The following is a 23326-nucleotide window of genomic DNA, read 5'->3' on the forward strand; positions in this document are numbered from 1 at the left end:
GGGAACTCTTTTGACAGTAAGAGTTTTAACAACTCCAACAGGTTTATTTGATAGCAAATGCCATTAGCTTTCGGAGCGCTGCTCCTTCGTCAGATGGAGTGGATATCCACTTTCATATTTCAGATATCCACTTTTCACTATCCACTTTTTGGATATCCACAAAGCTAATGGCATTTGCTATCAAATAAACCTGTTGGACTTTAACCTGGTGTTGTGAAAACTCTTACTGTGTTTACTTACCCCAGTCCAACGCCGGCATCTCCACATCATGACTACCATCGGAACTCTTTTGATGCAGGCCCCAAGCAGCTCTAACCATCGGGAGAAACCCACGCAGACACGACGAGAATGTGCAAGCTCCACACAGACAGTGACCCAAGCCGGGGATCAAACCTGGGACCCTGACACTGAGGCAGCAGTGCTTGCCACTGTGCCGCCTGTAATTCCAGTGGGCTTCCACTTTCTGATGCTAGTAGGAAGTTCTGGCCCTTTTTAATCCAAAATTCTAATGCAAAGTCCTGGTATTAATAGGCCAGCTAGATCTGCAGTCGTGTTTTCCTCTATGCAAGCTGTGTTCGCCACTTGAATCAAATTTAAGTAGGTGGTATAAAGTTATTTTTTGAAGGAGTCCTACCTCTGTTCAGCCGCGAAGTCACTTTGTAACCCAGTGTGAAACTTGGATAAAAGGTTAGACTTAATTGGCTCCTAATAATTAAAATGTAATTGAATATGTGATGGTTTAGTTATAAAGAAGATATTTACAAAAGCGAGAGCCTATAAATAATCATGAAGTGTCCTTTTCGTATATCTGTGGTATGTCAGTGTCCTAAGGTAAGACAACTTCCCCTTTTCCTCCTCAAAGAAAATGATCCATTTGTGCTAAGTTCTACCTTGTACCATACGCAGTGGTTAGCACTGTTGCCTCACAGCTCCAGGGACCCGGGTTCAATTCCAGCCTCTGGTGACTGTCTGCATGGGTTTCCTCCGGGTGCTCCGGTTTCCTCCTGTGCTCCAAAGATGTGTGGATTAGATGGATTGGCCTTGCTAAATTGCCCCTTAGTGTCCGAAGATATGTCGGTTAGGTGGATTAGCCATTGGAAGCATGTGGGGTTATGGGGATTGGGGAGAGGGCCTGGGTAAGTCACTCTGACAGTTGGTGCAAACTAGTTTGGCTGAATGGCCTCTTCTGCACTGTAGGGATTCTGTGGTTATCTATGAAAGCTATTCCATGTTCGACAGCAATGAAAATCGTTCACTGAATGAAGGTAGCCTTCAGTCGGTTAGACGGTCATTCATGTTAAATTGTGAATGACTGTCTAACCTACTGAAGGCTACCTTCATGTGCCTTGTGCCTCTTTTCTGCAACTGAGGAAGCATGCGCATTGCTATCCAGTCTCCCTCTGCAATTTTTTTTTTTTGTTCACCAGTCTAACAAGCACTTCAAATCTATCTTGCAGGGAGAACCTTGCTGGAGAAGCTTTTTGGACAACAGGAAAAGACGCAGTTGACAGGTGAACATGAGGAAGCTGAGAAACTTTGCTCTCGTATTCTGGCCATGGGTTTGCTACTACCCTTTGGGGACTGCTTCAGAGAACAGTTTTGTGGAGAAGTTCCACAAACCACCACCACAAAGTTTGATGTAAGTTTATTTTCACACTGTCAGATGTGGACTGAATATGGGCTGCTCTGAATTGAAGTTGACTGGAAATTGATTTACTTGCTACCCGTTGGGAGAAAATTTAGATTCAATGTGTGATATGTGCTGTGAGAGTGGTTGGAGATGGGGTAATGTGGTGGGTGTAGATGCATTTGTGTGCATATTACTGTGCATCAAAGTTCATGATCTTGAATGTATGGTAGTGATCTGCAAATCAGCTGTTTGCCATTGTGTGCATTTCCATGTACCTGCAGAATGCAGGTGTGGACACATCTCGAATATCTTGGGATCTCCAACAACTAAATATTGAACTGCTGCAATCAACCCCAGGAGGAAATTTATTGGGATATTAAAAGGAATTGCCTGGTTTTTGTTTGACTTTGAACACTTTTTGCTTGGAGCCTGGAATGCACTGCCTGGTAGTGTGCTGGAGGCAGGTTCAATCGAGGCATTCTAGAGGGCACTATGTGCAAGGGAGAGGGGCAAAGGCAGCAGAATGGCACTTGAGTCATGATGCTAATTTGGAGTGCTGACATAATGGGCTGAATGGCTCTCCTTTGCTGGAATGATTCTGTGATTTGATTATAAGATTATTGGGAGAGAAGGGTGATGAGTGTTATAAGGGCGGTTTGATTGGTTGGGGCATTTCCAGACGAGGCCATCCAGGAATAACTTCACCCAAAATGTCAATGATGTAAGAATTAGTTCCCTTCAATTGGTAAATTGGGTGTTAGGTGGGAGATTGAAAGAGTTTTTAAAATTTGTAAATCACGCCTCTTGGCTTTTTTTTTGATGTAGGCGAGGAGTGGACTTGATGACTGTCATAAACAAGGGTGAAGTACTCCAATAATTAAACTAATGGTCGATTCATTGAGTCGGAATGTGAACTGCTTAGTGTTTGTTAGCCAAGCCCTGGTACCCAATAAGATCACTCAGATGGGAGTAATAGTTTGTAGTAGAAAATTGCTTCTCAACTGTGATTTGTCAGAAATTTCTCCCCTAGCAATTTGCTGGATACATAAACGAAGGTAATGCTGTGAAGTCTTACAACCGCCTTTTTATGCAAAGCTGAAATATACTTATCCCTCATCTCGCTTTGTGAAATCAGTCAATGGATCAGGTAGTCTAAATGTCACAGACTTTGAATATCACCATGCACTGTGTGCTCAGCTGTTCACTAGCTCATGTTGAAGTGATTGTTTTGTTAAAGTTGGCTTAATCAGCTGAAACTCTACTAGGTCACTGGTTGTAGCACAAGTTTCACACTATGGCCTGTGTATCTCTTGCACTAGTACAGGAATTAAAATGTTGCTTTGGGTCTGAGGGAAAGCTATAATCATATGGGTGTTTAGTGAGTGGTTCAAAAGAGGGAGAAAGCATTGATTATAGACTTGAGGTGATAGCAATTGTCAGTATACAAATTGAGTCAGCCCTTTTGAAAGTTAAATCATCTCTTTACCCTTTCTTACATACTAATAGACAGAATAAGACTGCTGAAGTCTACAGCAGAAGCAGGGGCAGCTTGTATGGCTAAAGAATTTTTGAGGCTCCTGTTAGACTAAATACTAACTTCCTTTCCTATGACAAAGTGGAAAGCACTGTATACGGCTTCTAAAACAGCCAGAAAGTCTTAACAACTCTTCCCAGAGTAACTTCAACCTGTCAAGGCCAAGAGCTCCCAAATAAGAAGGGACCTGCACTCAAACTGTTCTTGACTACTCATCTGGTGATCTGCGATGGAGGTACTTATGCAGGACAGCACAGCTGGAGCCCTGGTCGACGCAGTCAAGCTTTGCGCACAAGTTCTCTTCACCCTTTGATTCTGAAAGAATTTTGGAGAAAGCATTTTGTCCAGGATTAGACCTCCTGTTGGCAGCTGCTGCTTTTGAAAAATCTAATACTCTGCTCCAGAAGCCAAGGGTTACATTTGGAGGTTGTATCGGTCTGGGTGCAATGGAAAGTTTAACCGTTTTTTCCCTTTTAATTTGTTATAAGACCAAGATTTGATTTTTTTACTCTTGCAATGCAAAAGATTTCGGCTTTGAGAGTAGATTTTGGAGTTTGTAGAACAGGATTTATTGATACGAATGGCGGTCTCAATGTGGCACAGTGATTAAAAGCTTCTAAATGAGCGCTTTTTTTTACGATAAAGAGCCTTTGTTGCTGGTCTGAAGCTGTGTGAATAATAATGCAATCCTTCAAAAAGCTGACTTTATAAGCAATCTTAAGTGGGAAATGTTTTTCAAGAAGTAATGTGATCACAATGACAGTGGATCTGGTAGCACCTGTAGAGAGAGAAACCAGTTAAGACCATAAGACATAGGAGCAGAATTAGGCCACTCGGCCCATCGAGTCTGCTTCGCCATTCAATCATGGCTGATTTTTTTTTTCTCATCCACATTCTCCTGCCTTTTCCCCGTAATCCTTGATCCCCTTATTAATCAAGAACCTATCTATCTCTGTCTTAAAGATACTCCATGACCTGGCCTCCACAGCCTTCTGCAGCAAAGAGTTCCACAGATTCACCACTCTCTGGCTGAAGAAATTCCTCCTCATCTCTGTTTTAAAGGATCATCCCTTTTTAGCCTGAGGTTGTGCCCTCTGGTTCTAGTTGTTCCTACTAGTGTAAACATTCTCTCCATGTCCACTCTATCCAGGCCTTGCCAGGGATCACTTTTGTGAACCTCTTCTGGCCCCTTTCCAAGGCCAGCACATCCTTCCTTAGATATGAGGCCCAAAACTGCTCTCAGTACTCCAAATGGGGACTGATCAGAGCCTTATCCAGCCTCAGAAGTACATCCCCGCTCTTGTATTCCAGCCCTCTCGACATGAATGCTAACATTGCATTTGCCTTCCTAACTGCAGACTGAACCTGCGCTTTAACCTTAAGAGAATCTTGAATAATGACTCCCAAGTCCCTTTGTGTCCCTTAATGACTGGAATTTTCCAGCTGTTCCCACCGAGGGGATCTTCCAGTCCTGTCGACAGCAAACCAGAAAATCCTGCAACCAGCCAATGGTGAGCCGCCTCTGCAAAACGCGCCATGGGGGCATGGAGCAAAATCATTCTAGATGTTCCAAAACCAAGGAAGAGTCATATTGGAATAAAAATGTCAACTCTCCGGATGGAATTCTCCCAAGCCCCTGCTGGTATGTTTGATGGTAGGCTTGGGGCAAAATATGGCGGGAGGCCCAGAAATTCACGTCGGTGTGAATCTAACGGGGGGTTCTTCTGCTGGTGCCCAACTTGGATCGGAACACCCACCAGAGGCTGGAGTGTGCCCCTCCTTCCAAGTTGGGATTCTCTGGCACGATGCCTGGGGCTGACTTCTGAGTTCAGAATCCTGGAACACCACAGCAGTGGGTTGGGGTGTGAACTTTTCAGAAAAGTTACCCTGGCGGAGGTCCATCTTCCAGCCTCGGAATATTCCCAGATATCTATCTAATCTTTTTCAGGCAGTTTACTTTTCTTTCTTCAACTGTGGGTCAGTGATATTGGGCACCTTTTCAACATGGCTCCTGGATGCAACGGCAGACTGTGCCACCACAGAATATGGCATAAAACACCCAGGTGCATAATTAATAAGGCCAGGGCCAGAATATATTTTGTTTTCCTGCCGGCTTGTGCAGTGGGAGACACTCCATGTTCCCACCCTGCCACAGGACTGAGTCGGAAGTTGTTTTTCTCTCTCCACCATGCTGCCAGACCTGTTGAGTTCCAACACTGTTTTTTTTTTCTGTTTCTATTATTGTAATTTCTTTCTTGTACTTGTGGCGTTAGTGTGAACTAGCTGCACAGCCTGCAGGAGGAAGTCTCACTTGGCTTTCCTCTAGAGTTAAGCCAGGTGGCAAAGCACCTTTTAAATTTCCAGATGCCAAGCATATGCTCCCTATCCTACTTTGTCCTTAGAACTATGCAGCAAACTCACATTAGCCATAAATTGTCATTTGAGCGGCTAATGACCTAGACTCGACAATGCAGACATTTGTGGTGCAGTAAATAGCAAGGAGGAAAGTTTCAGATTACAGGAGGATATACAAGAGCTGATCAGGTTTAACCCTGAAAAATGAGGAGGTGCATTTTGGGAGGACTGACGAGGCAAGGGAACACACAATGAACGGTAGGTTGCTAGGCCGTACAGAGGACCAGAGGGAGCTTGGGGTGCATATACAAAAATCCCTGAAGCCAGCAGGATGGGTAGATAAGGTTATGAAAGCATTTGAGATTTGTTACCCAAGGTATAGAATAAGAGCAGGGAGGTTATGAGGAACTGTAGAAAACATTCATTGCGCAGTTCTGGCCACCACTCTAGAGGGAGGATGTGATTGCATTAGAAAGGATGCAGAGCTGATTCACTGGGCTGCAGCATTTCAGCTGTGAAAAGAGGTTGGGGTTGTTTTGCCTACCGCAGAGAAGGCTGAGGGGGGTAACCTGATTGTGGTGTACAAAATTGAGGGGCGTAGATAAGAAGAACCTTTTCCCCTTAGAAGGGTCAATAACAAAGTGGTGTGGATTGAAGGTAAGGGGCGGGAGGGGATTTGAGGGAAAAGGTTTTCAGCTAGAGGAAGGTGGGAATCTGGAACTCGCTGCTGAAAAGGATGGTAGAGGTGGGAAGCATTTAGATGAGCACTTGGAACATCGTAGCACACAACGCTCTGCACCAAGTACTGGGAAACGGGATTAGAATAGATAGGTGCTTGATGGCTGGTGCACCATGAAGGCAGCAAGGCGTTTAACAACACCAGGTTAAAGTCCAACAGGTTTATTTGGTAGCAAAAGCCACACAAGCTTTCAGAGCCTTAAGCCCCTTCCTCAGGTGAGTAGGAATTCTGTTCACAAACAGGGCATATAAAGACACAAACTCAATTTACATGAATAATGGTTGGAATGCGAATACTTACAGTTCTGGTCGCCTCATTATAGGAAGGATGTGGAAAAGATTGAAAGGGTGCAGAGGAGATTTACAAGGATGTTGCCTGGATTGAGTGGCATGCCTTATGAGAATAGGCTGAGGGAGCTCGGTCTTTTCTCCTTGGAGAGACGAGGGATGAGAGGACACCTAATAGAGGTGTATAAGATGTTGAGAGGCATAGATCGGGTGGAGTCTCAGAGGCTTTTTCCCAGGGTGGAAATGTCTGCTACGAGAGGACACAGGTTTAAGGTGCTGGGGGGTAGGTACAGGGGAGATGTTAGGGGTAAGTTTTTCTCAGAGGGTGGTGGGCGAGTGGAATCGGCTGCCGTCAGTGGTGGTGGAGGCGAACTCAATAGTGTCTTTTAAGAGACTCCTGGATGAGTACATGGAGCTTAATAGGATGGAGGGTTATAGGTAGGTCTAGAAGGTAGGGATGTGTTCGGCACAACTTGTGGGCCGAAGGGCCTGTTTGTGCTGTAGTTTTTCTATGTTTCTATGTTTTTAATCAAGTCTTTAAGACACAAACAATGTGAGTGGAGAGAGCATCAAGACAGGCATCTCCACATCATGGCACCATGAAGGATCAAAGAGCCTTCTGCTCTGCTGTAAAAATCTGACGCTCTGGCCAGTGTAGCTGTTGCATTACTGGTATAATTAATAAAATAATATGGTTCTTAAACACAGGAATTCTGAACAGAACTGAGTTTGAGCTTTAGTTGCCCAATATTGGATGCTTTAAAGTTTATTTATTAGTGTCACAAGTAGGCTTACATTAACACTGCAATGAAGTTACTGTGAAAATCCCCAAGTCGCCACACTCCAGCGCCTGTTCGGCTACACCGAGGGAGAATTTAGCATGGCCAATGCACTGAACCATGTCTTTCAGACTGTGGGAGGAAACCAGAGCACCCGGACATGGGCAGAATGCGCAGACTCTGCGCAGACAGTGACCCAAGCTGGAATTGAACCCAGGTCCCTGGTGCTGTGAGGCAGCAGTGCTAGCCATGCAAGGGTGCTCTCTCTTGTACTTGAGTATGGTAAGGCATCAGGGTTGTGTAGGAGAGGGCAGGGATGCAAATTTTGCATAGCAATCCCCAAAATAGGCCTCCGTCGGCCAATCAGTCGCCAGAAGGACCCCATCTCAAAATGCAGGACTTGCCATGGAGCAGCTGTTCCAGAAAATTAGGCAACAGAATGAATGTGTGAACAAAAGCTGCAATTCTGAAGGGAGATGCTTTGTTTTTTTGGCCATAGGTTTTAAATTGTATCCCATCTGTCTGGCCAAGAATAAAGTGATGAATATGGGTTGTATAAATAGATTTTTAGTTGAACTAGGATTTGTGATGCCTTATTAAGGCAGCCATTGAATAAATTTACATAGATTAACACACATTAATGCGTTTGCAAGGAAATCAGTACCCACTGCCGATCGATAAAGCCACTTTGGACCATTCACAAACCCTGCCGATTAAAACTGGAACTGATGTTTGTTAATATCGTTTTAGTGATGGGTACAGTTTAATATTACCTCGAGGGCTACAAACCATTTGGTTTAATTTGGAGTGGGTTTAGGATTAGCTTAAAGTAAAGGGTGGGTTTCCTGGGTTTTAAAGTCTGAGAAATTTGAGCCTCATTTGACACTCTTCAACTTTAATTCATGTCACCAAATTTGCAGCGTCAGGTCAGCAGTTTCTTTTGAGGTGAAGATTTGATGGATTTTGAGGGCACACTTGTGCCAGCCTGTGGAGCCTCCACAATTGGGCACCCACGAACCAACATTTCCCTTGCCCTATTCCCACCCTTTGGATCTCTGATCCCCACCACAGGGCCTCTGACATCCCCTTCAGTCCCCACTACTAGATCCTAATTTTTCTTTTCCTTCCCTGCCCCGAACTTTTGAAAAATTCTCCCCCCCCCCCCCCCCCCCCCCCCCCCCCCCAATCATCATGAGACCCTTGACCTCCTAGATCACTTGACCCTTGCCAGCCATCTTCTCCCCTCCAATCCCTGGCATGGACCTGCCTGCTGCAGCAGTGTTCACTGACCAGCTGCCTCTCTGCCTGAGTGAAGACCAAGCCGGTCAGCAATTTGTGGACGTCAGGGAGGGGTGGACCAATTGGGGTTAGTGTGTGGTGAAGGTCAAATTTGAGGGTTCACCATGATTTTCTGACTCCTTGTTGGGCTGTCGTGCTGTTATGATATAGATATCAATCGCTCATGAGTTGTGTAAACACGTGAGTACATCTATTTAAGAGTAGGCAAATGGAAATATTTGTATGAAGACATCAGGACTGTGCTGTGTTCTGCTCACAGGCAGAAGTGAAACTAAGACTAGGTTGCATGACACACTTCCCTTCAAGTGATGTCAAGCTACTATCCCTTAGACTTTTTACAAAATGGGCCAGGGCTATTTCTTGTTTTTAAAAGCAACACTTTGTCCCATAAGTACTTTCACTTGCAGTTTGCAAAGCTTTACTTGAGTATGCTTTAAATATAGATGTATTAAAAATAATTGAAGCATCAATCAGAATGGTCTCGAGCCACTTTAACTGCTGGTCATACATTTTATACAGCAAACTTTGCCAGTATGATCTTAAAGTATTTTTGTTTTGTTTTTTGACCAATCAGAACGGGAAGTAAATAAGTTTAGGAGTGTTTCTTGTCTTCAAGTGGCTCAGCCTCCGATAATGAAAAAAAAGTTAACCTGTTCCCTGAATCATTAAGCAAACCATAAACCTTTCAGGACTGAAGATGCCTGATACATGATCGGCAATTGAATGAGTGACTGGAGGGAGTGTGACTTTCTAACAGCCATCGCAGGTGTGATGGGCTGAATGGCCACCACCTGTGCTGAACAATTCCATAATGCATTTCAATGAGATGGGTGGAAATGTTATCCTTGATTTGATTTATTATTGTCACATCATAGAAACCCTACAGTACAGAAAGAGGCCAGTCGGCCCTTCTCGTCTGCACCGACCACAATCCCACCCAGGCCCCACCCCCATATCTACCCACTAATCCCTCCAACCTACGCATCTCAGGACACTAAGGGCAATTTGAGCATGGCCAATGAACCTAACCCGCACATCTTTGGACTGTGGGAGGAAACCGGAGCACCCGGAGGAAACCCACGCAGACACGAGGAGAATTTGCAAACTCCACACAGACAGTGACCCAAGTCGGGAATCGAACCCACGTCCCTGGAGCTGTGAAGCAGCAGTGCTAACCACTGTGCTACCGTGCCGCCCGTATTAGTATACAGTGAAAAGTATTATTTCTTGCACGCCAAACAGACAAAACATACCGATCATAGCGAAAGAAAGAAGTGAGTGCAGAATATAGTGTACAGTCATAGCTAGGGTATAGAGAAAGATCAACTTAGTGCAAGGTAGGTCCATTCAAAAGTCTTTGCTAGTGCATTTAAAAATAAAAGGTGACAAAATGCAAAGTAAAATTGTAAATGCTACAAATCTGAAATAAAACTTTCTTCCAGACATACAGCACAGCTCTGTCCACATCTGAAATGTGTTATATATTTAAAAGGATTGCAAATTGCTTCAAGATTTGATCTCCTGATTGGCTGGTGATGTCATAAGGGTGTTGCCACAGGCTGTTGTTTTACTTTAAGTTTGAGCTCTGTAGAGGAAAGAGTTGCTAAAATAAATCTCTCGTTTAGAACATAGAAAAGCGACAGCACAAACAGGCCCATCGGCCCACAAGTTGCGCCGAACATGTCCCTACCTACTAGGCTTACCTATAACCCTCTATCTTACTAACTTCCATGAACTTATCCAAAAGTTTAGTTTGAATCCAAGTGTGCAAACTGCTTTTTCTTTTTGTGTAAAACCCAAGGCCGCCAATATAGTTAGGACGTTACAAAATACAAATTACCTTTCCTCCTTTCAAATGCTGAACAGTCTTTCTCTCATCTGGCAGTTGCAGCCATTTTCAATATAAATTAGTTATGCCTGTCTTATTGGAAGTGTTCTCATAAGCTTGAGTACACGTGTGATGATTGTGTACTTGGTGCTATTGAGCGCTGTAACTGATGGGAAGGCATTGAAGCATGCAAATAGCCTTTAACTGAGAGCAGCTGTAAACAGTCCTGTGCTCTTCAAAATTAGTCCTTTTTAAAAATAGAACAGATTTGGTCTCGAGTTATTTTCTTTAAGTCTCAAATTATAATGCCTCCATCATCAGGAAAAGTCTGTTCTGATTGCGCCACGTCAAGACTTTCAAATGCAGTACATGAGTCATTAGAATCCAGAATCTCTGCTTGTCACTGCCTTCAAGCTAAAGGGCCTTGGTGCTAATAATGGATTACAGTAATTCTGATTGAAATAATGTACTCTATTAGAATTCCTACTCTTTTAGCTTGGGAATTGGGAGTATCGCAAGCTACACCTGGTTTTGTGCAGACTGACTAACCCAAATGTTGGACACTGAAGCGATGCTGCGATATTAGGAGTTTACAGCATGCAGGTGCTAATTTGTAATGCACACAGACTCTTGAAATGAAACAATGTGGAGTAGAATTTCACTGGGAATACATGCGCCATCTGCTGCAGCATTCACAGGACTGTACCAGCATTTAGAAATCCAATCTCCGTAACTAAAGATCACACCATTTCACTTGTCGTAAACCCTTTAATTCCTTTTTAAGATGTCTCCCTCAATCAGGGGATCTTTGGGTCCCAGTAGCAGAGAAGCTCTTTATTTGTATTGGGTTAGATCACATCAGGACTTCCATTGCAAATGTAAACTATTCGGCAGATTAGCTGGCATAACACTTTGTTGGCAGATGGTGTATGGTGACATCTGTCCCAACAACTTCAGATAAAATGCCATTTTATTTGTAGATCAATGTGTTGCAGGACTGTAAAAATCTAACGGGGATGCAATTGGCTAATGCCAGCACAGCAAAATGGGCTTATCGCCAATGTATAAAAAAAAATTCACTGCACTCTTTTCCCATTTGAATTGGAAAATATGACCACGATTTAAGTATAATGTTTTTTTTGGTCACAGGTAGGCTTATATTAACACTGCAATGAAGATGCTGTGAAAATCCCCTAGTCGTCACACTCGGGTGCCTGTTCGGCTACACTGTCCATATGAAATTCTCCCTCAAAGTACCTAACCAGCACATCTTTCGGATGGTGGAGGAAGCCCGTGCAGACATGGGGAGAACATGCAGACTCTGCGCACATGGTGACACATGCTGGGAATTTAACCCGGGTCCCTGGCACTGTGAGACAGCAGTGCTGAGCACTGTGCTGCCATAATTCCAAACCAAGTGTAGCAGTGGAACTATGGGATGACTCCCAAAAAGAGTTTGTACTTTCATTGGATGTATTTCTGTAGCAAGATCGGGAACGGTGAAAAATTAAATGAGACAATTTGGACTTTTGTAATTTTGAGCAAAGGAGTAGGTTTGTTGGCTGCTGCGGGGTACAAGATTTCACACTGCTGATAATGGCCTAGTGGTATTATCGCGAGGCTATTAATCCAGAAGCTCAGCTAATGTTCTGGGGGCAAGGGTGCGAATCCCATAGATCACAATATATAGGTGCAGAGTTGGGCCATTCGGCCCATTGAGTCTACTCTGCTATACAATCATGGCAGATAAGTTTCTGAACCCAATTCCCTTTGCCTTTTCCCTGTAACCTTTGATCCCCTTGCCAGTCAAGAACTTATCACAAATGCATATATTTTTAAAAATTCTCTCCACCACAAACTTAATGAAGTTTGGATGAGGCATTTCGGCTCTTTTTAAAAGGTGAACCATGACTAGTATATTTGTGGAGAATCCAGATCCAAGCACTTAACTTTTTAACCTTGGGCTGTTGTTTGTACGTTTTATGCATGAAAAATAAAGCAACATAAAACTTTACAGTGCGACACCATGCCAATCAGTTGAATGCCAGCAAGTATTGTAAATATCAGCTAATCTTGCTGGTAATGTGCTGATCCTGAGTACATAATCCCAATGCAAAGTTCACGTTTTTAATAATGTTGTCCTTTTAGACTTGAGCCCTCACTCCAGAAGTATGGATGCACTGTTCGTTATTACAGCGGCATAACTGGCCTTGTTTTAGATGGTAGCATGTTTCCCAGCTTTCCACATGGGTCTGTGACAAGATGTCAGGGCCACTTGGGGATTTTGGTGCATTCCCCTTGCTGTCCTTTTGTGTCGGCTTGGTCACTGCCCTGCTTGTCTCTGTACATGCCGCCGCCACTGCCTTTTGTTCTGCTGCAGCACAGGCTCCGATCGGATTAAAGAAAACTCTAGGAATTTGGAGTGCAGCCCTTCTTGGTTGCTGTTTAACGCCACGGCAACAATCAATCGATGCAGAGCAAGGAGCATCAACGTGACTCAGCTTTTGCTAATTTTCCTCCATTGCTCCTGAGAATTAACACACCCGTTAATGCAGCAAAATAAACCTTTCTGCATAATTAGTGCTTTCAAAAGGAATTAACCCTCTTAAAGTTCACAGCTGCTACCCTTAAATATCAATTCAGTGGGAGAATCTTGATCATGCTGTTGTGCAGTGAGTTGATCTCCATTTGTCTTCTGCACAACATGTTCATACAATTTGTAAGTGGCTACATCTCTTTTCAAAGCTTAATGTGTGTCTAGCCACATCCTGCTGTGAGATTATAACTGTGTAAACGTACTTGTTTTCATATAGCAACTTATTTGATTAAGACATCTCATTGCTTCATATAATGTGTTACTTTTTAAATGCTGACTTGTGGCAAACATGGAAGCTGTCTTGCATACAAAATACAAGGATGGCACAGTGGTTAGCACTGCTGCCTCTCAGCACCAGGGACCCAAGTTCGATTCCCGGCTTGGGTAACTGTGGAGTTTGCACATTCTCCTCATGTCTACGTGGGTTTCTGCCGGGCACTGCAGTTTCCTCCCGCAGTCCAAAGATGTGCAGGTAAGGTGGATTGGCCATGCTAAATTCTCCTTCAGTGTACCCGAACAGGCACCAGAGTGTGGCAACTAGGGGATTTTCACAAGTTCATTGCAGTGTTAATGTAAGTCTAATTATGACACTAATAAATAAACTTTAATTCACCATCGTGGGGAGATTTTAATGTGTTTTTTGAGGGAGCGTGATGTTCTTTGAAGAAGCAGATTTTAGCCAAGACACCAGGGAACCATTACTCAAGAAGTACAATGATTCTTTTAGGGCCAAGCATCTTGGGTATCTCCTTTTTAAGGGACAAAATGCACTGACAATTCAGCACTCTCAGCATTATTTTTGAATATCCTCTTGCATGCTGAGCTCAGATCCTTATTTTATCCGACACTAATGTTTTCTGGGGGCTTACGTAGTCTGAAGATGTTGGATTTTGAGGGTTTTATTTTTCCTTGAGTGACTATGCAAATATGGGTCAAGGCAAAATACTGTGGAAGCTGGAATCTGAAACAAAAACGGAAGATGCAGCTCTGACGAAGGGTCATCCAGACTCTCAACATTGGCTCTATTCTCTCTCCATAAACACTGTCAGACCTACTGAGATTTTCCAACACTTTCTGCTCATGAAAATGTGGGATCCGTTTGTCTCATTCTGAATGTGAAACAGTGATGTGTACTCTTCACAGTGTGACGTACAGATTGAAATGTACTTCCTCCTTGTTGCTGAAGTAACTTCATGGCCAGTGTCCCTTCACCAAACTTAGAATTATTTACTTAGCAAGCAACACTCAGACAGGTACTTCCTCATAAAGACCATAAACCCAGAGTGCCAGTAACCCTGACACTGCACATTATGTCCACATGCAGGGCTCACTGATTGGGAAAGCCATTACTGCCTTAGTCTGGGAGCTCGTATTCTAAGAGGTTCACATCTTGGGCCTCGTTAAGATCATTACAGTTGCTTTCATTTTATTTATGGAGATGCGCTGATGCAGTGGACCATTTGGTCTGAGTATTTAGCCTCTTCTTAAAACATTGTTCCTCTGTCTGTTCATGTTACAGAATATTATTTCTGAATCTATTCCCCAATTTGTGTAAGGCTTGTGCAGGAAAAAAACTACAGCATGAAATGGTGCAAGTTACAGATGTGCATTGTTTTGTATCAGTCTTCTCTATGGTGAAACTGAGACTCATTGTGCACCTGGGTTTCCAACAGCCTTCTCAGTCATAACTACTGCTGAATAACCTCTTTGACCCTGAAAGCTTGACATTGATTTGATTTATTATTGGGATACAGTGAAAACTATTGCTTCCTGTGTGCTATACAGATAAAGCATACCGTACATAGTATACATAAGGGAGAAGGAAAGGAGAGGGTGCAGGATACTGTTACAGTCATAGCTAGGGTGTAGAGAAAGATCAACTTTAATATAAGGTAGGTCCATTCAAAAACCTGGTAGCAGGGAAGAAACAGTTCTTATATTTGCACTAAATTCTTTCCCCACCATTATTTCATGACTTTGAAATATTAGACCAATATTTAAAAAATAATTGTCCCAATTATTACTTCATTCTCTAAATTTATTTTTAAAAAGGCTGATCAGTGTTTTTAATTTCCTAGCTTGCTGCCAGTGAGAATACTTTGATGATTTTTTAAAAACCTGCAGTACAATTGAATGCCTAAGGATCATCCTCATTTGGTGTCGGATTCAAATTGACATTGGAAAAGATGAAATCACACCATCGAGATTGTTAGATCTTTGTGGGAAGTTGGCTATGCTGATTGCAAAGTCTAGATGTGGAGATGCCGGCGTTGGACTGGGGTGAACACACTAAGAGTTTTAACAACACCAGGTTAAAGTCCAACAAGTTTATTTGGCAGCAAACACCATTAGCTTTCGGAGCTTTTGTTCCGCACACATGAGGACAGCCTAAACCGGGATGTTGGATTTATGTCACATTATCAGTAACCCCCACAGCTTGCCTCCTGGACTTGCAGGCTGTCCTGTCTGGAGACAATACACATCTCTTTAACCTGTGCTTAATGCTCCCTCCACCCACATTGTCTGTATCTTTAAGATCTGGTTGGTTGTAGGGATTTGCATTCTAATCAGTATTCTGTAACTTGATTTTTGTGTCTCTGTGCCCTGTTTGAGAGCAGACTTCCACTCCATCTGACGAAGGAGCAGCGCTCCGAAAGCCAATGATATTTGCTACCAAATAAACCTGTTGGACTTTAACCTGGTGTTGTTAAAACTCTTACTGTGCAAAGTCTAGGCCAGAGTATTTCTAACACATACTGTGAATCAACAAATTGGTCAAGTGGTTCTTTAAAAGTTACTACTTCCAGTTAAATAAAAGTTTCTTAAGTATTTAACCCAGTCTGCAGGTGCAACAGGTGATCAAGGTGGCAAATGGGATGTTGGCCTATATCGCAAGGGGGATAGAATATAAAAGCAGAGATGTCTTGCTGCATCTGTACAGGGCATTGGTGAGGCCGCAGCTGGAATACTGTGTGCAGTATTGGTCCCCTCATTTGTGGAAGGATATATTGGCCTTGGAGGGAGTGCAGAGAAGGTTCACCAGGTTGATACCAGAGATGAGGGGTGTTGATTATGAGGAGAGACTGAGCAGATTGGGTTTGTATTCGTTGGAATTTAGAAGGCTGAGGGGGGGATCTTGTAGAGACCTATAAGATAATGAAGGGGCTGGATAGGGTAGAGGTGGAGAGATTCTTTCCACTTAGAAAGGAAACTAGAACTAGAGGGCACAGCCTCAAAATAAAGGGGGGTCAGTTTAGGACAGAGTTGAGGAGGAACTTCTCTGAGGGTGGTGAATCTCTGGAATTCTCTGCCCACTGAAGTGATGGAGGCTACCTCGCTGAATATGTTTAAATCACGGATAGATGGATTCCTGATCGGTAAGGGAATTGGGGGTTATAGGGATCAGGCAGGTAAGTGGAACTGATCCACTTCAGATCAGCCATGATCTTATTGAATGGCGGGGCAGGCTCGAGGGGCTAGATGGCCTACTCCTGCTCCTATTTCTTATGTTCTTATGTTCTTTTCTTGGTGCACCGTGTGGACCACTTCACTGATCTCAGTTTCTGCAGTATACATCCCAGTGTTTGTACTGTGACTCTTAAAGCAGATTAACACTGTGTGTGCTACAGAGGGTCTGCTGTTTGTTGTAACAGTTTCAAGTATCCAGCTTGAAGTTATAGGTGAGAAATAAAAATGAGAATGTTTATGTTCCAGCCACATTGCTGAGCCAGGCACTGCATCCTGATCAAGTTTATGCAAATCGATTGTTCTAACCGATCTGCTGCTGGCTTTGCATTTGACATGCAATAACTCTGCAGTGCCCTTGACTGTGCGTGTCTAGAGCAAATGAACAGTGTGAACGTGGTTAGTTGTATGGTGAATGTTGATGCTGGTGTTAACCTGAGGATAATAATTTGCAATTGGTATGTTGATGTACCTGGTTGTTTAATGATTTAGAACAGCCTTGCTCCTTGTCTTCCGATACTGGATCAGTTACATTGGAAGTTGATCTCTTGGGTCTGTATGCAACATTTCCCGGAGCCCTGCAGACAACGTAGACGTGGCACAGGGAACCTTGCGATGCAATAAGATGTGTGGGGAAATCTTCTGGTCGTGGGAGTGCAGAGAAATGTGAAGATTAATGAGGATTCCTTTAAATCTTCAAAGGACTATTCTGCTACCGTTGAACTATGGAAACATGAGACAGCAGAATATTTGATCACGGGGGATGAAAGTTGAAGGATGTGCGGCGAAACTCTGCAGGTCCGGACAAAATTGTGGATGTCTGTGCGTGACAAGGGAGCAGTAGATGCTTGTGATGAAAGGATAGGCCAGACTCCACCGTCCCCCTGTGAGATGGCGAGCCACAGCCTGGACTTGGATAATATCCTGAGCACAACCCTGGAAACAGCAGAAAGAGCTTTGAGCTCTTGCTTAGCTGAGCCCAAGGACCAAGCCCCTTCAAAAACTACTGAATTTCAGTGGGAGGGTAAACAGGCTGAAGTAACTGTGTTGCAACACTTGCTCTCCACACAGTGGTTAAAAGAACTGGGACTGAACAACAATGAAGGTGACGGAATAAATGAGCTGATGGTGGGCAGTTGGGCAAATGGAAATGCTTTGATTATGAGAGACAGCAACATGAAGGGAGAGCGAATGGGACAGCCGCCACCCGGTCTGAACTGCAGATGCAGCGCTGGGAGTACTTCTGACTCTGCATCAGCAATCAACCGTTGTGATCAAGTTTTATCTGAAGCCAGAGTGGATTTTGCTGATGTGGCGCCCGTAAGCAATGAGTTTCTTGACAACTGCAATAATAATAATTGGTCCAATGCTACCCCCTTCACTGGTACAGAAGGCAAAGCAACAGACATTTTCACAAGCTTGCTGGTAGTGAGGAAGGACACCAAAGGGGAAGACGGGGAGACGTTCTGCAAACTGAAAGCAGCAGATGCTGACTTAACTTTGCTGAAATTGAAGCAGACAGTCCAAAGAGAACTTGTTGAGGGCATAAGTGTCCACGGTGATCGACAGACCAAGGAGAGGCCAGCATTGGATGGTGATTTTGGGCAGGTAAAACTTGAACTTGTTTTAATGCTGCACAGGAAATATATCCTGAAAGACAGGAATCCAGCTTGCAATTTAACCTTTGGGGCTGCAGCCATAAAAACGTGATCCGTTTAGAGATTAGCATTGTTAGAAACAATAAGCCTTGAATAAAGTTTCTCTCAAACTTTTGTTGCTATACGGTTTGCAGTTTTGAAAATGTTTTGTAAGTAACTCTCTGTTTTCTAGTCCGCTCGGAAAACGAGCAGTTTTGTCCCGTCAGGGCTTCTCTGCCAATTAATGCTTGCTTGCTTTTTTTTTTTGTCTCTTTCTCGACCAAAGCAAGACAAGCTGTACACGTGGGCAGCGGTCAGCCAACCAACCCAGTCACGTGACCACGTGGAAGGTCGTATCCCTGGGAGAATTCAGACGGTGTGGCCACCGGCCAAGCTCTGGACAGAAGGAAAGCCGAAGCCTGTGGAATCGGGTGAGCAAATGTGACGGAAGGTTGGGGGAGGGAAACGTTATTGTAGCTCGCGTTGAAAAGTTGTTTGGTTTTTTTTGCTGGTTGTGACAAGTTTGTTGCGATTCCCTTCGCAAATTAACTTCCCAGTCTGTTCTGTGCTGATTTTAAGGCAGGCAAGTGGAGACTTGTTCCTGCAAGAGGGCAAGATATACCAGAGTCAACTTGGCCTCTGCAACATCTGTGGTCTAGTGCAGATGCTGACATCCTTCCTATTAAATTCCAATGGTGTATTTCACAGAAGTATTCACTGATGCAAGTCATTTAGGTCCAGCACAGGCCTCGGCCTTTGATGCAGGTTAGCCCCATTTATTGCTATTTTGATTTTTCTTGTCCAGAGCTATGGACTAATGGTTATGTGAATATGTATCCAGATGCCACATTCCACAGCTGCACTGCAGTCATGTACCAGATAACAATGCATCAGTCCACCAACCACATCTGTGTGTCAAGAAATACACTTGATGAAGTTCTGGCATTTTGAATCTTTAAAAGTATGATTGTTTCTAATTTATTGGAACTGGCACTGTTCCCTCACAGCGCCAAGGACCCAGGTTCAATTCCGGCCTCTGGTGTCTGCGTGGCTTTTGCACATTCTCCCCGTGTCTGTGTGGGTTTCCCCTCTCACTCCTCCAAAGGTGTGCAGGTTACGTTGATTGGCCATGTTAAATTTCCTCTTGGGGTCAGGGGGGCTAGTAGGGTGAATGCAAGGGGTTATGGGGATAGGGCCTGGGTGGGATTGTTGGTGCAGGCTCGAAGGGCTGAATGGCCTTCTACTCCACTGTAGGGATTCTATGGAAGACATTGGCTGGAATCTTATGACCTTTGCGCCAGCAGGATTTTCCCATCCCTCTGCAGTGAACAAAGATTTGGCTTATCGCCAAATTCACCATCTTCGCTGCACCGAGAGGGTGGTATGGAGTGGCGGTAAGATCGTGCCCATCACTTCAGTAATGTGATTTTTTTTTTTGCCTGTTATCAGTGGATTTCCCCCACCACCTGCCCCAATGGTGCAGGAACTTTTTGTGGGTAATGTTAAAGTTGTATTTGTTGTGAAATTCAAATTGCCCCCCCCTCCCCTGAGGGAGCTGCTTGAGACATACTCCCACTCTTTACCCAGAGTGGTGTCGAGCCTGTAGCCAACTAATCGAAAATGAACAAGCCAAATACCTCCGATGCTGGAAATCTGAAATTTAAAAACGAAAGAGTGCTGGAAATACTCGGTAGGCACTATCTGTGGGGAGAACAACAGTTCACATTTTCAGATGTGACCTTTCATCAGGGCTCCATTTTTAAAAAAAAAACCACCTGGAATGTTTCCTCTGGTTTTTCTCTCCATGCAAATGCTGAGTGTTTCTGGCATTTTCTTTGTCCTTAATAAAATAAGTCCCATAGATCATGACCCAGCCATAGCTAGTGTCACTGAAGACCATCACCATAACGGTTAGTGCAGGAAGAAAAGATGAAGGCAGAGGGGTATTTCTGGGATTGACAAATGCCACTTCTATTTCAAGTCCAAAGATGTATGGGTTAGGTGGATTGGCCATGCTAAATTGCTCCTTTAGTGTCAGGGGGACTAGCTCGGGTAAATGCATGGGGTTATGGGGATAGAGTCTGGGTGGGATTGTGATCGGTGCAGACTCGATGGGTCAAATGGCCACCTTCTACACTGTAGGATTCTGTGAACATTAAATTGAAGTCTGAGATTTCTCACAACTTACTTGTTTTAATCCTTTTACATTTCTTCTGACCCTTGACTAAGATTTTGGCAAAATCATGTTGGGGGCCAATAACGTTTTGCTTCAATGAGATGAAGTTTGAGATTTAAGAAGCTTGCTAAGAGACTAAAAGCACAGAATTCACCGGATTGGAGGAAAATTTTTTTTTTACTACGCAAGGTCAAAAGGATAAATTGTAATATTCATTTTCTACTCTAATATTTGGATTTAGTTTGAGGTACATGTGTATTAACAGGCAAACTGAAGTTCAACATTCCACACGGTGCAACAAAGATGGAACCCACTGAATTCTCAGCAACCCACCCAGGCACCCCTAAACAATGGATCAACAAATTTCCTTGAAACTCTGGGTGGGATTTTCTGGTCACGCCTGCCCCAAAACCAGAAAATTCTGCCCGAGGTCAACGGACCTTTGCATGATACAGCCCCTGCCTGCTATGATGGCCTGTGGCGGCGAGATGGCAAAACTACCCTCTCCCAATCTCCCTCATGGATGGACTCCAAACTTTTCACTTTCAAAGATCAAGCATCTGAATTCCTTTTTTAAGCTGCCCCAACTTCTGACTCCCTCAATAACTGCACACCTCCCAGGATTTCAGTCTCACTCCCCAGCCTTGGTTTCCCTGGATTTCGGAGTCTGCACCCCAGATTCTACAGGCACAAATTCAGCTCTTTAATAGTAGGGTAGCTTCACTGGGCGGGCAGTGTCCCTAGATTTCACCAAGCTTCAATCTTCCCAGCTGCATCACGCTATAAATGATTCCCAAGGCTTCTTCTGAGCCCTATCTCTTTACAGTATGGAGCCAGTGACCGTCTCCCCACCTTCTCCATTCCCCAGAATTTCACTTGCTCCCGAACTACACAAAGCTATCAAATTGCTCTTGTATCTTCTCCTGGATTCCCAAGGCTTCCTCTGAGCCCTAACCCTTTCCAGTACAGAACTAATTAATGTCTGCCACCTTCTCAGCACCCCAGGATTTCTCCTAGCCCCTAACTGTACATCAAATGGTCCTTGGGACTTCTCCAAAACCCAAATGACACAGTGCCAGCTAAAAACAACGTTTTTCTGCCTGGAGCCTGCTAACATCAGCAACTTTTTGGAACGGCCTTTTTCCCCTGTTGCAGAACACTTTTCCCCCATCAAATTTCCAGATAAATTGAAGCCCTAAAATTTCCTTAACTTCCACCCATCACCATGATGTACTCTTCTAGGACTCGCAGCTCCTAAATTAATTGTTGCTCTAACCCCAATACAAAATGACTGTCTGGCTGCAATCGTTTGTAAGCAGTGTAGCCCCCTTCACCAAAAACGTGCAACCTCGTCTGCAGCTGGGATTCTGCGATGCTGCTTCAGTGAATGGCTGAGTGCCAAATTCTCCATTCTTGTTTACAATAAGATGGGAGCAATTGAGATTGGAGAATCCTACCCCGTGTCTCCAATTCTCCAGCTAAGCAAGCCCACCTGCTGTTTTTATGATCTTGACTTTCTAGTTGTTAATCCCTTAATATGCCCCCCAGCCTTTTAAGTGTACTAGTCTTCAAGCAGGTTTAGTTGCCCATTTTCCATGTTACCCTTTAACCCTCTCAGAACTAAATATTACTTCTAAAACATCACTGAGCCATGGACTAGATACTTACAATACATTGTAGCACTTAAAGATGATGCATTGTGAACTTGCTGCTTAAAACCCAGTAATGATGACCTGGCCCAGTTTGCACCTCCTGAGTAGTAGGTCTGACAGGAGTTTGAGGCCTGAATGCAGGAGAACGGCATTATCTCTGCAGAGATGGATAATGTTTAAACAGAAATTTGGACTTCTGGTTAAAAGCAGAAAGATTGACATGACAAGATTTCACATCTTAGAACCTTTACTGTAGCAAATGGCGAAAAGCACTTTTTGACTTAACCATTCTCTTTTTGTGGGGTGACTTGTACTCTGAGAGAACATTCCTCTTTTATACTTGTTGCCCATCATACACCTGACAGAATGACCGATCTTTCAGCAAACAGCCCACAGTTTCTTCAAGCTTCCAGTGGGTTCCTGATCCCTTTTTCACCAAGTAGTAATTTCAAGTTAAAAGCAAAATACTGCAGATGTTGGAATCTGAAACAGAAAATGCTAGATCATCTCCTCAGGTCTGACAGCATCTGTGGAGGACAATAGAGTCAACATCCCAAGTGGATGACCCTTCGTCAAAACTGAATTTCGAGTCAGCGTCTCCAGGTGCTCTCACTTTCCAGAGAGTTCCTTGAATACCCCGTGTCATATTCCAATGATTCATTTTCCAAGTCATCTTCCAATGATTCATTTTCATTTCTGGGACAAATCTCCTGGGATCTTTTTAGATGGCCACAGGATATATCTGTTGGACTAGAGATCATATCCTCCTTATTTCCGGCTGTGAAAGCTCACAATGTCAAGCAGCCTCTCCTCCCTGCTGTCTGCACAAAACTGCTGTGTGTCTGAGATATTTATTGATTGGTAGGGCAGTGTGTAACCTGATCTGAAAAATTATTTCCTCTACTCTTTTTCCCATAGCAACATGAAACACATTAACCTTGAATGTTGGTCAAACTCCTGATAAGCTCTTGATCCCAACCCCCTTTTATCCGCGAAGTAAATGTAGCCCAATGGTTTGCACCCTGTACCTTCAACACCTTTTCTGGGACTTTGGGAGACTGTTCCCTCGCTACTGCCATTGTTTTCGCATGTAAATAACTTGCACCATATAAAATAATGTAAATCTTCCTTTGATCTCTTAGAATCAAACTTCCCAGGCTTACTGTTGAGCAGATTGGAAAATGGGCCACATGACCCCTTCATTTACCCTAAACTTAAAGCTACAGCCCCAAAAGTAATCAGTTGTGACACTATTGGGAATGATCTCTATATACCAGTCAATGAAGTTGTATCTTGAGTGAAGACATTTCCAATGGTTTCTCTCAGTCCTACAAGAGTAGAAATTATGC

At 43.7% G+C, this 23326-nt stretch overlaps 1 protein-coding gene across 1 annotated transcript in view; it reads left to right on the forward strand.

Moving 5' to 3' along the window:
* fmn2b (formin 2b) overlaps window positions 1-23326 on the forward strand; it is a 415410-nt gene that overhangs the window by 55040 nt on the left and 337044 nt on the right. Inside the window, exons 5-6 of the mRNA XM_078230648.1 lie at window positions 1458-1639; window positions 18436-18580. Of these exons, the coding sequence (XP_078086774.1) occupies window positions 1458-1639; window positions 18436-18580 (327 nt within the window). The remainder of the gene's footprint in view (window positions 1-1457; window positions 1640-18435; window positions 18581-23326) is intronic.

The sequence above is a fragment of the Mustelus asterias genome, chromosome 15, assembly GCF_964213995.1.
Source record: "Mustelus asterias chromosome 15, sMusAst1.hap1.1, whole genome shotgun sequence".
In the NCBI taxonomy this organism is placed as follows: domain Eukaryota; kingdom Metazoa; phylum Chordata; class Chondrichthyes; order Carcharhiniformes; family Triakidae; genus Mustelus; species Mustelus asterias.